We start from the raw sequence: 9,845 nt of genomic DNA, 5'->3' as shown, positions 1-9,845 counted from the left end.
GTTTTTGGCGTGGGAGGACAAATACTGGGAGAGTCAGGAAACTTTATTAATCCTGCAAGGATGACAGCCTTGCGCACACTAGTGTACACAACATTCTGTACTTAATGAACTTTACAGCATCAAGCCTTCCTTTCAAAAGAACAAGGTTTCAATAACAAAACAGATAAGGTAATAATTGTTGTGATACCAAGCTACCAAACAGGAGCAACAGTTTTGTTATAATGTTGCTGATATACAATGTACAAAATCCCACTACAGTACCCAGAGGAAATCCCATTGGTGAGCTGAAGAGTTTCCTCCATCACTGTAGTTCTTTTAATGACTTCTGGGGTTCAAACCCAGTTACATAAAGAGAGGCGGAGCTTGGTTTGTATAGTGAGATTAGCTAATACATTAGTGAGTAGTTTACACAGACTAAAACACTAGTAGGATTAGAATAGTGAAAGTCATTGTTTACGTTGACTTGGTTAACTGCAGAGTGAACAGAGTAGTTTTTCACCCAGGCTATGTTAGGAGTGAATATGTTCTAGTACTAGTTCAGGTTGAGTAATACTAATTCAGGTTGACTACTACTAGTTCAGGTTGATTACTACTAGTTCAGGTTGACTAGTACTAGTTCAGGTTGACTAGTACTAGTTCAGGTTGACTAGTACTAGTTCATGTTGACTAGTAGTAGTCGTAGTTGACGTTGGCTCCGTGGCGGTAGGAGCTGGGGTATCTTGGTCCGATGGGAGAGTTCTCATCGTAGTGGTGCTGACGCCCCTGGTCGCTGGAGCGGGATTGGTCCATCCAGTAAGATAGGTCCGCCTCCAGCCTCTGTACACACATCCAGAAACACACACACACAGATGTGTTTGATGGAGAAATATGAATGGAAGGAGGTGTGAATGTTTCGGGTGGCGGACACACATCATGGTTGGTAAACCATTGCTGTCATTGCCAGCGGTGAGGAATACACCTGGAAGTGACCACAGTGACCACAGGATGTGACACGTGGAGCCAGTGAAGCAATCCCACCAACTGACAAAGCACGGAAGAATTACTGGTAGATATTGGGGCCATTGCAAACACAAACACCATCTCTCCTTCCTTGCTTCACTTTCTCAACTTTGACTACAACTTTCTGACATGGCTCAAAAGCCCATCAAAATCACAGCTTAAGAGGACATTTGATCAGAAAATCTGTTTGTCCAAACTTGTCTGCCTGTCAGCTTGCCTGTTTGTATTGACCCACCTGTGTGTCATGTATGTGTGTGTGATTGTGTGTGTGTGTGATGAAGCGTGCATGAAGCGTTTGTCTCCGCCTGCTCTCTCAGCCCTCTCTGTCAGACTGAGAGCTACTGAAGGGGGGGGGGCGGGGTCATTATCATCAGCCAGGAACTAGACTGTGTCTGCAGGCTCCTGTCGGGGACAGTAGCCTTCTGTCTGTTTATCCCGGCTCAGACAAAGAGTACAAATCAGTCTGTTCATCTCTCCTCACATCCCTCTTTCCCAATCCCTCTCTCATCCTCCCATCCTTACACCCACCCGGTCCACCAAAACAATACAGTTCACCAGGTGTAGGGGTGACAGAACAGTTTCCTGGCTCACATGCCAGCTCTTCTCTGTGACTGGCTGCCATCTGGACACCATCTGTTGGCATCAGGTGAGTTTGTGGAAGGACACAAAGGCTGAAGCCTCCTGTGGCCCCAGAGGCCCTCGTTACAGTCAAGTCCACCCCCGTCTGATCCTACATGTCTCATGGCACACAGGCTTATGCCCATTGACTCATTTTGAATAGTTTGTTTGAACCCAAAGCCGTTGGAGGGGAGGCTAACAGCAAGGGCACTTGCATCACGTTACTCTGTTCTACCCAGTTTGTATCATAGCCTTGCTGTTTAGTCCTCTCTCGCTCTCGCTCTCTCATCACTGTCTCTCTCCCTTTCCCTGTCTCCTCTCACCGTCTCGTCAAATCCCATGTACATGAACTGCTGGATCCATTGCTGAACATCTGGCCGACTGCGGTCCCAGATGTTCCTCTTGGGCCTCCGTAGTTTGGCCAGGAACTCCTTGCCTTGGAGGCAGGGACGGCCACCGCAGCCCGGACAGGTGCACTACTGCCCCCCACCACTGGGGGGAGACAGAGAGGGTAAGGTTTAGGAGACCTTAGAACAGGGCTCTCCAACGTTACTGGAACTCTACCTGCCAGTTGGTTTTTGCTGTTGGAGACCCCTGACATAGAATCAATGTAGAACTGAAGACTAAGGTAGCATTCTGGAAGGAGTATAAACTAGGGTAAATCAAGTGTTCCAAGTACATGACTGGTCTGTCAAGTCGTAGGTGGATTGGTTAATATCTGTAAAAAGGGAGTGTTTGATGTGGAATGAACGTGACACACAGAATGTTTGATGTACTGTACCTTCTCTCTTTTTCAAGATCCTTTCCAGACCTTTATCACTGGAGACATCTGGACAAGTCACAGGAAACGTAGAGTTAATGCGCTGTACACAGAGTAGAGTCAATGCGCTGTACACGGAGTAGAGTCAATGCGCTGTACACAGAGTAGAGTCAATGCGCTGTACACAGAGTAGAGTCAATGCGCTGTACACAGAGTAGAGTCAATGCGCTGAACACAGAGTAGAGTCAATGCGCTGAACACAGAGTAGAGTCAATGCGCTGAACACAGACAAAGGGCCCTGTTATCCATGAGATGAAAATTATTATGTAACACACACATTGCCTGGCGATCCTCTCAGAAACAAACATTCACAGCCTCCGGTGGAACACGCTGAAAATTGTGGGTGTGGGTTGCAAATGAGCTCTGCTCAACAGCAATAAGACCAATTTCACCACTGAACTTTTCTTATCTGCTCTGCAGTCAGCCCGGTGGAGCAGAGCTGGGGGAGGAAGGGCTTTCATGTCGTGGGAATGTGGAGTCAGGTGGCTGAGCGGTGAGGGAATCGGGCTAGTAATCCGAAGGTTGCCAGTTCGATTCCCGGCCGTGCCAACTGACGTTGTGTCCTTGGGCAAGGCACTTCACCCTACTTGCCTCGGGGGGAATGTCCCTGTACTTACTGTAAGTCGCTCTGGATAAGAGCGTCTGCTAAATGACTAAATGTAAATGGTGGCTGTTTCCCTTTTGTTGCCTAGCACCTAAATTTGACCATGACTCCGATTTTGCTCAACATCTGTGTGTGTGACACAGTGAGTGAGAGAGAGAGAGAGAGAGAGAGAGAGAGAGAGAGAGAGAGAGAGAGAGAGAGAGAGAGAGAGAGAGAGAGAGAGAGAGAGAGAGAGAGAGAGAGAGAGAGAGAGAGAGAGAGAGAGAGAGAGAGAGAGAGAGAGAGAGAGAGAGAGAGAGAGAGAGAGAGAGAGAGAGAGACACAGAGAAGAGGATGGACAGAAACACGGACAGACAGGCTGGCCACGACACTGACACTAGGACAGACAAACCCACACACATACCAGACAGAGAGACACACACACATACACTCACACCAGACAGAGAAAGACACACACTCACACCAGGGAGACAGACACACTCACACTAGGGAGAGAGAGAGACACACACTCACACCAGGGAGAGAGAGACACACACACACTCACACCAGGGAGAGAGAGACACACACACCAGGAAGAGAGAGACACACACACACACCAGGGAGACAGACACACTCACACCAGGGAGACAGACAGCGAGGAGCAGGATGTGGCTCACCTGTAAGGCTCAACGCTGCCAGCAGGACTCCGAGCCCCACCAGCCTCAGACACAGCTGCTGGGAAGACATGACTCCCCTCGTCTGCCGCGCTCACCGACCGGGACAAACACAGAAACACTCGCACGGTGCACAAGAGATCCAGAAACACTCGCACGGTGCACAAGAGATCCAGAAACACTCGCACTGTGCACAAGAGATCTAGATAGATGAGAGGAGAAAAGACGGGGAGCTGAGGAGAATGGCTGGAGGAGAGAAGAAGAGAGGAAGAGGGAGGGGTGGCCACATGCACAAGTGTTTGTAGTGGAAACTGTCCCATGGTCGGGGGGGGGGATGTGGTCAGCAGCCCACAGAAGCGGGCCTGTATTCTCAGCGGACGGGGAGGGGGAGGGGGGGGGGGGGGGAGGGGGGAGGGGGGTGGTGGCTCTTAGCCTACTTTTACTGCTAAGTGAACGTTCATGTGTGCCTGAGGTACTTTTCCACCTCTGCTAAGGACAGAAGCAGCAGTGAGGGAAGGAGAGGGGGGGAGAAGAGGGGGGGGGGGTTCCTAAATCCCTCCCCCCCTCACTCACTCACGCACACATACACAGACACGTATAGAGTTTAACGGGATCACAAGTCTAATCTCAGTTGTGTTGCTGGAGGATACGCCAGGCATGGGACATGAGACAGTGATTGTTGTTGTTGTTTGTTAAAAGTGAAGAAGAAGAAAGACGTCTTCCTCCCCGGTCCTTTAATGAAACACACATTTGGTGCTGTGCGTCAGAGAGGAACATAAATGATTCAAGTTTCTGACAGTTTGAGTATTACTCTTCTTCCTGGAAGGTTCCTAAACAAAGGATCTGCATCTGGAGAAAGGGATGGAGGGATGGAGACAGTTATACGACAGGAGAGATGGATGAGGTCCAGCAAAGTTGGTTTAAGGTGACTGACATCAAAGCGTTGAAAGTAATGCAATCCAGCCGTGTCATTATCGGTCCTCTGGTCGACGTGGTTGGTGGAAACAATTCACAATTCGGAGACAATTGAGAACCCACCACGAGTCAAGAAGCCTGCAAGCAAAGGACTTCAAATGCGTGGGAGTGCGTTTGATTTAGTTCACCCAGTAGAGAGGAGCTAGGAGAGGCCTGCCCCCAGGACCCCTCGTGACGTCTCTAACCCACCTCTGTGTTTCATCACCTCGCTCGTCTCACAGTCAACTGTGACAAACAAAGCTCGGTCAGTTACACTTCTAGAAACCTGATTCCCCGCTGTACGGCTGTCCTCGCAGAAGACTCAATACATTTTATGACGTCTTGTTTCATATACAAACATTTGCTTTGTTAACTTTTCCCACCACAGTGGAATATGGACTAAATCAATGTCGGAAATAGACAGTGTAGATAAATGAATCAGATCAGAAGCGGAAGAATAGTTTTTTTCAGTTTCATGGGAGCTTTGCGTCCAGATGTCCATCCATCTCTGTTTGTTTCTCTCTTTTGGGATCTGCTTGCTCACGCACGCACGCCCACGCATTCTTAAATAAAATGTTCCTCACAATTGCAAAGAATCCCTTTGAGAGGATCATTCTTGGCATCACAGCCTCTTTCATTGTTCTCGTCAAGTAACTGTGCAACTCCACAGTTCGCTAACTATTCTCTCAGCTCATGCTGGATGAAGGCAGAACCGACATCCGCAGAAGAATGATTCCTTCTCGACCTAGCGTGGAGGAGCTGGGCGAGATGTCTGACATGGGCATAGCAAACTGTGTGTGTGTGTGAGGGGGGGTTATGGGAAGGTGAGACTGAGGGAGAAGGGGAGTGTGGAAAGGAGAGAAGGGAGAGGTGTTTACAGGAGGATGTGGGGAGAAGATGAGAGGGAGAAGGGGGGGGTGTGTGGAAGGAGAGAAGGATTGTGGTTAGTGGTAACTGATTTAAAATTGTTTGTACTCGCTGTGATATATTGTTTTTTATTATTGTTGCTTGTCTTTTTTCTTCAATAATTCTCTCTCTCTCTCTCTCTCTCTCTCTCTCTCTCTCTCTCTCTCTCTCTCTCTCTCTCATATGCACACAGGAGTCATCAGGCAACAATATATAAAACTGAAGATACTTCATCTTGTGTGTTTCTGGAACTCTGTGTGTGTGTGTTTCAGTGCAGCTGAGCAAGCTGTCAGCTGCGCTCCTCAGGTGTGTGACTGTGTCTGAGTGTCACCAGGCACAGCTGCGCTCCTCAGGTGGAGCCAGCACTCCACAGGGAAAACACACGTCTTTGGATTTAACAGATCGACACACTAATTATTTCCTTTTTTTAACCCTTGTGTTATCTTCGGGTCATTCTGACCCATCAATCATTGTGACCCACCGTCGATTTGCGACTACTTTACCGCATACAAAAACAAATTGAAGCATTTTCTTTTAACCTTTGGGCTGTCTCAGACCCCCCACATTGCAAAGGTTAAAAGAAAATGTGTTTGTTTTTGTATTGGGTAAAATTGGGTAAACACAACGATGGTTCGTTATGAACCTTTGGGTCATGTGACCCGAAGGCAGCACAAGGGTTAAGACATAAGAGACTTAGATAAGAAATGTGGGAGATTCCCAGGTTGAAAATTAACACATGCTTGCATGCACACACACACAAAATGAAGAACAGCACGTACACACAATCCCCCAGCCTGAGGGCACACACTACACGTTCCCCGAGGTATGGATTATGTTGACTCTACTTCGAACGTGCGTATCGTGTTTGTTCATCTGAAGAATAAGAATATCTTGAGGGAGAGAAAAAGGGGGAATAGAAAGAAGACCGTAAACATCCACGAGAAGGAAATTTGGCCCAGAGTCTCTACCTCCTTCCTGGAGAGCTGCAGGCTGGGAGAGGCAGGGCAGGGCAACCTGGGTCCAGACCCCTGGCTGGAGGAGGGCAGGGCAGGGCAACCTGGGTCCAGACCCCTGGCTGGAGGAGGGCAGGGCAGGGCAACCTGGGTCCAGACCCCTGGCTGGAGGAGGGCAGGGCAGGGCAACCTGGGTCCAGACCCTGGCTGGAGGAGGGCAGGGCAGGGCAACCTGGGTCCAGACCCCTGGCTGGAGGAGGGCAGGGCAGGGCAACCTGGGTCCAGACCCTGGCTGGAGGAGGGCAGGGCAGGGCAACCTGGGTCCAGACCCTGGCTGGAGGAGGGCAGGGCAACCTGGGTCCAGACCCTGGCTGGAGGAGGGCAGGGCAACCTGGGTCCAGACCCTGGCTGGAGGAGGGCAGGGCAACCTGGGTCCAGACCCTGGCTGGAGGGGGGCAGGGCATTCTTGGAAGAGAGAGAGATGGTGGGGGTGAGGAGGTAGAGAGAGATGGTGGGGTTGTGAGGAGTACAGTATGATTTGCACGGAGATGACTGATGGAAGGAGGGCAGCTGAGGAGAAGAGAGATGTGAGGTTGTGGAAGAGGGTAAAGTGAGGAGAGGGTGTGTGGTGGATTAACAGGCGGGTTGAATCTGAGGCTGTGGTGAAACTAGTGTGATATCCATCCTTCTACCTTCTTTCCCATCTTCTTTCTTCATCTTTCTATCTTCTCCTTCCTCCTTGCATCAATCAGGTTCTCTGCAACCCCTCTGGTCTGGTTTCTCAGAAATAACTGTTCCTGCGTTGAATAATTATGCTGCTTTACCAGATTGTCAACCATATGTTTTTTCTGTTTATCTGAAATAACAGATGTCTCTTTCTCAAGAACATGTTCATTTTCCACACACACACATGCAGGTCCCCTTCCCCACACCCGTACGCTGTGAAATTACACTGACTTTATCAAAGTGTTGCTGAGATCAGATGACGTTTAAAGCAGTAAGTGTTCAAAACCAAAAAAAGATTCAAGTAATTTCTACTTTGAATGATTTACAAAAAATTAAAGCTGAATCATCAATGTCTGTAGTTAATAAAGGTTTTATTATAATTTACCAGCTATGTGTCTACACACCCATGCAGAAGCTACTTTTGCTCAACACTGATCTTGTGATCGATTAAGTGTCCTATCCTCTCTGGGCTCTACACTCCTCCCTCAGTCCCACTGTCCTCCCACACTCCTCCCACAGACCCCCTCTCCTGTCCCCTCTCACTCTCCCCTCTCTCTCCTCCTGCCCCACTCTCCACTGTCTCCCCTCTCGCCTCGCTCTCTTCCCATCTGTCCTCCCCCCCTTCCCTCTCCCCCCCCCGTGTATCCTGCAGTCCAGTGTCTTCCCTCCCCTTGCTCCTCCCCTTGCTCTCCCCCCTGCCCCCCGTCTCCCCCCTGCCCCCCGTCTCCCCCCTGCCCCCCGTCTCCCCCCTGTCCTCCCCCCTCCCCCCTGGGACTCCCTCTCCGGTCTCCTGGATCTCTGGTTCTGGCTCATCGTAGCCCAGACCCGTGGCGATAGGGAAGTGAGCCCAGAAGGTTCTGGCCAGATCATCCAGGCGGTCGTACCCCCCCTGGGCCCTCAGCTCCTCCATCCACCCCACGAAGTCCGACGACCACATGTTCCAGTAAGGCATGCTCCGCCTCTCCCTCCGCCCACCTCCCCCTGGGGACCAATCAGATCACATCAGGCCGACTCTGTTGCTCCACTGGAGATAGCATGAAATTAGGTTTTAGATAAGATTGTTGAATAGATATAACAGCTTGCATAACCTTTATGGTTAGATTGCTGTTGCCAACCCTTTGTATTCTACACAGAAATGATTGTCGGTGTGTACAGTGAAAGGCTGTTTAAATGATTGTGAAACATGCTACCTCTGTGATCCTCCTCTATGGCAGTTCCTTTCTCTTCTCCACCTATGTGAGAGAGAGACAGAGAGAGAGGGAGGCAGAGAGAGAGAGAGAGACAGAGAGAGACAGAGAGAGACAGAGAGACACAGAGAGAGACAGAGAGAGACAGAGAGAGACAGAGTACATTTTGGCACCTTTCATTATCATGGAAAGAAAAAAAAACTGATAGGAAAAATAAAAGGTTTGTATTGTGTCAGTGCCAAAGTAAATCTTGCACTTTGCCTCAAAAGTCACATGGAAAAAAAGCTGCTGTCTGTTCTGTCAATGCTTCACTTCTTCCCTTAGAGAGGGATGAAAATGGGAGACTTCTATACAAGCTAGCAGATTGAAACATCTGGGTCAGATAACATGTTTCTAAAAAAAGCTGTAGAACCCAATACGGAGCCCTATAAAAACAAACAGTTCTAGCTGACGGGGCAAAGCGATCAAACCTTACAAGAGCAAAGTTAAACCAAACATTACAACACCACAGTTCCATTCTATATGGAAGAATTCGACTCCTGTAAAGTTCCAAAAATGCATCGGAGCAGGAGTGTCTGACTGACCTGCCTGGCACAGCAAGCCCAGGTACAGGCTGCAGAGGAGCAGCGTTGCACGCGCACCACACATCCTTTCACTGCTGCTGGAGACGGTCGGAGGACAACGTGACTCAGACAGAGCGGCTCTGAGACAGGGAGAATAAAAGAACACTCTTCACACCACTGACGATCCATTTTGCCATTATCGCTGATCGAACAATAACGAAAGGGAACATGTAAAGAGGAAATGGACCCCATTCAGTCCAAATGGTCCAATTTCTTTCTGCTCCATTAGTTTTAGACATCCACTCCAATCATGGCCTTCTCAATCATGCTGCTAATGGGATAGATCCATACTCTGCCTCTAACAACCGAACACACACACACTGTATACATTGTAATGATATCCCTATGCACATGTCTATCTAAACAAACATTCCCTGTACAGTTGTGTACATGACAAACAGCCTCTTTGTATTCTATCAGGTGTTGTGGTTCCTCTCAGGAGTCTTACCTGCTAGAGGATGCTGTAGAGCAGCCTGGAGCACATCAGCAGTCCCCTGACGCTGTGTGGAGCTTGTGGGCTGGAGGAGATACTCCAGGTGTGAATGGAGGGAGAGGGGAGACGGGCAAGAGGGAGGAGAGGAGAGGAGGGAGGAGAGGAGAGGAGGGAAGAGAGGAGGGAAGAGAGGAGAGAAGAGAGGGGAGGAGAGGAGCCAAGTCTGGGGCCAAGACGTCTCTGTTTATTTTTCCCAGTTCCTCTGGACGGTAGGTGTGACCTGCGAGTCTCACACCTCCACACCAACCACAGGCCTGGCCTGGGCGCTCCTCGGAACAGTCAGACACACAGTGGGTCTCACGCTTCATG

General features: G+C 49.5%; 2 protein-coding genes across 2 annotated transcripts; both read right to left on the bottom strand.

Moving 5' to 3' along the window:
• Positions 1-28: 28 nt before the first annotated feature.
• ecrg4a (ECRG4 augurin precursor a) lies at positions 29-3,953 on the bottom strand. The gene is given in 5 exon segments (XM_062455618.1): positions 29-816; positions 1,941-2,053; positions 2,056-2,109; positions 2,399-2,446; positions 3,698-3,953. Coding segments are annotated over 5 exon segments (435 nt in total). The 5' UTR covers positions 3,768-3,953; the 3' UTR covers positions 29-666.
• A 4,034-nt stretch (positions 3,954-7,987) lies between these two features.
• Positions 7,988-9,603, bottom strand: LOC134016216 (otospiralin-like; the record flags this gene model as incomplete). Its single annotated transcript, XM_062455607.1, has 4 exons — positions 9,492-9,603; positions 9,005-9,123; positions 8,424-8,465; positions 7,988-8,214 (listed from the first exon to the last, which is right to left on the bottom strand). Coding segments are annotated over exons 2-4 (333 nt in total), but the record flags the coding sequence as incomplete, so codon positions are not given.
• Positions 9,604-9,845: the final 242 nt, after the last annotated feature.

This window comes from Osmerus eperlanus, chromosome 3, assembly GCF_963692335.1.
Source record: "Osmerus eperlanus chromosome 3, fOsmEpe2.1, whole genome shotgun sequence".
Classification (NCBI taxonomy): domain Eukaryota; kingdom Metazoa; phylum Chordata; class Actinopteri; order Osmeriformes; family Osmeridae; genus Osmerus; species Osmerus eperlanus.
The sequence above is the reverse complement of the archived record's forward strand: the minus strand, read 5'-3'. Positions and strand labels throughout refer to the sequence as shown.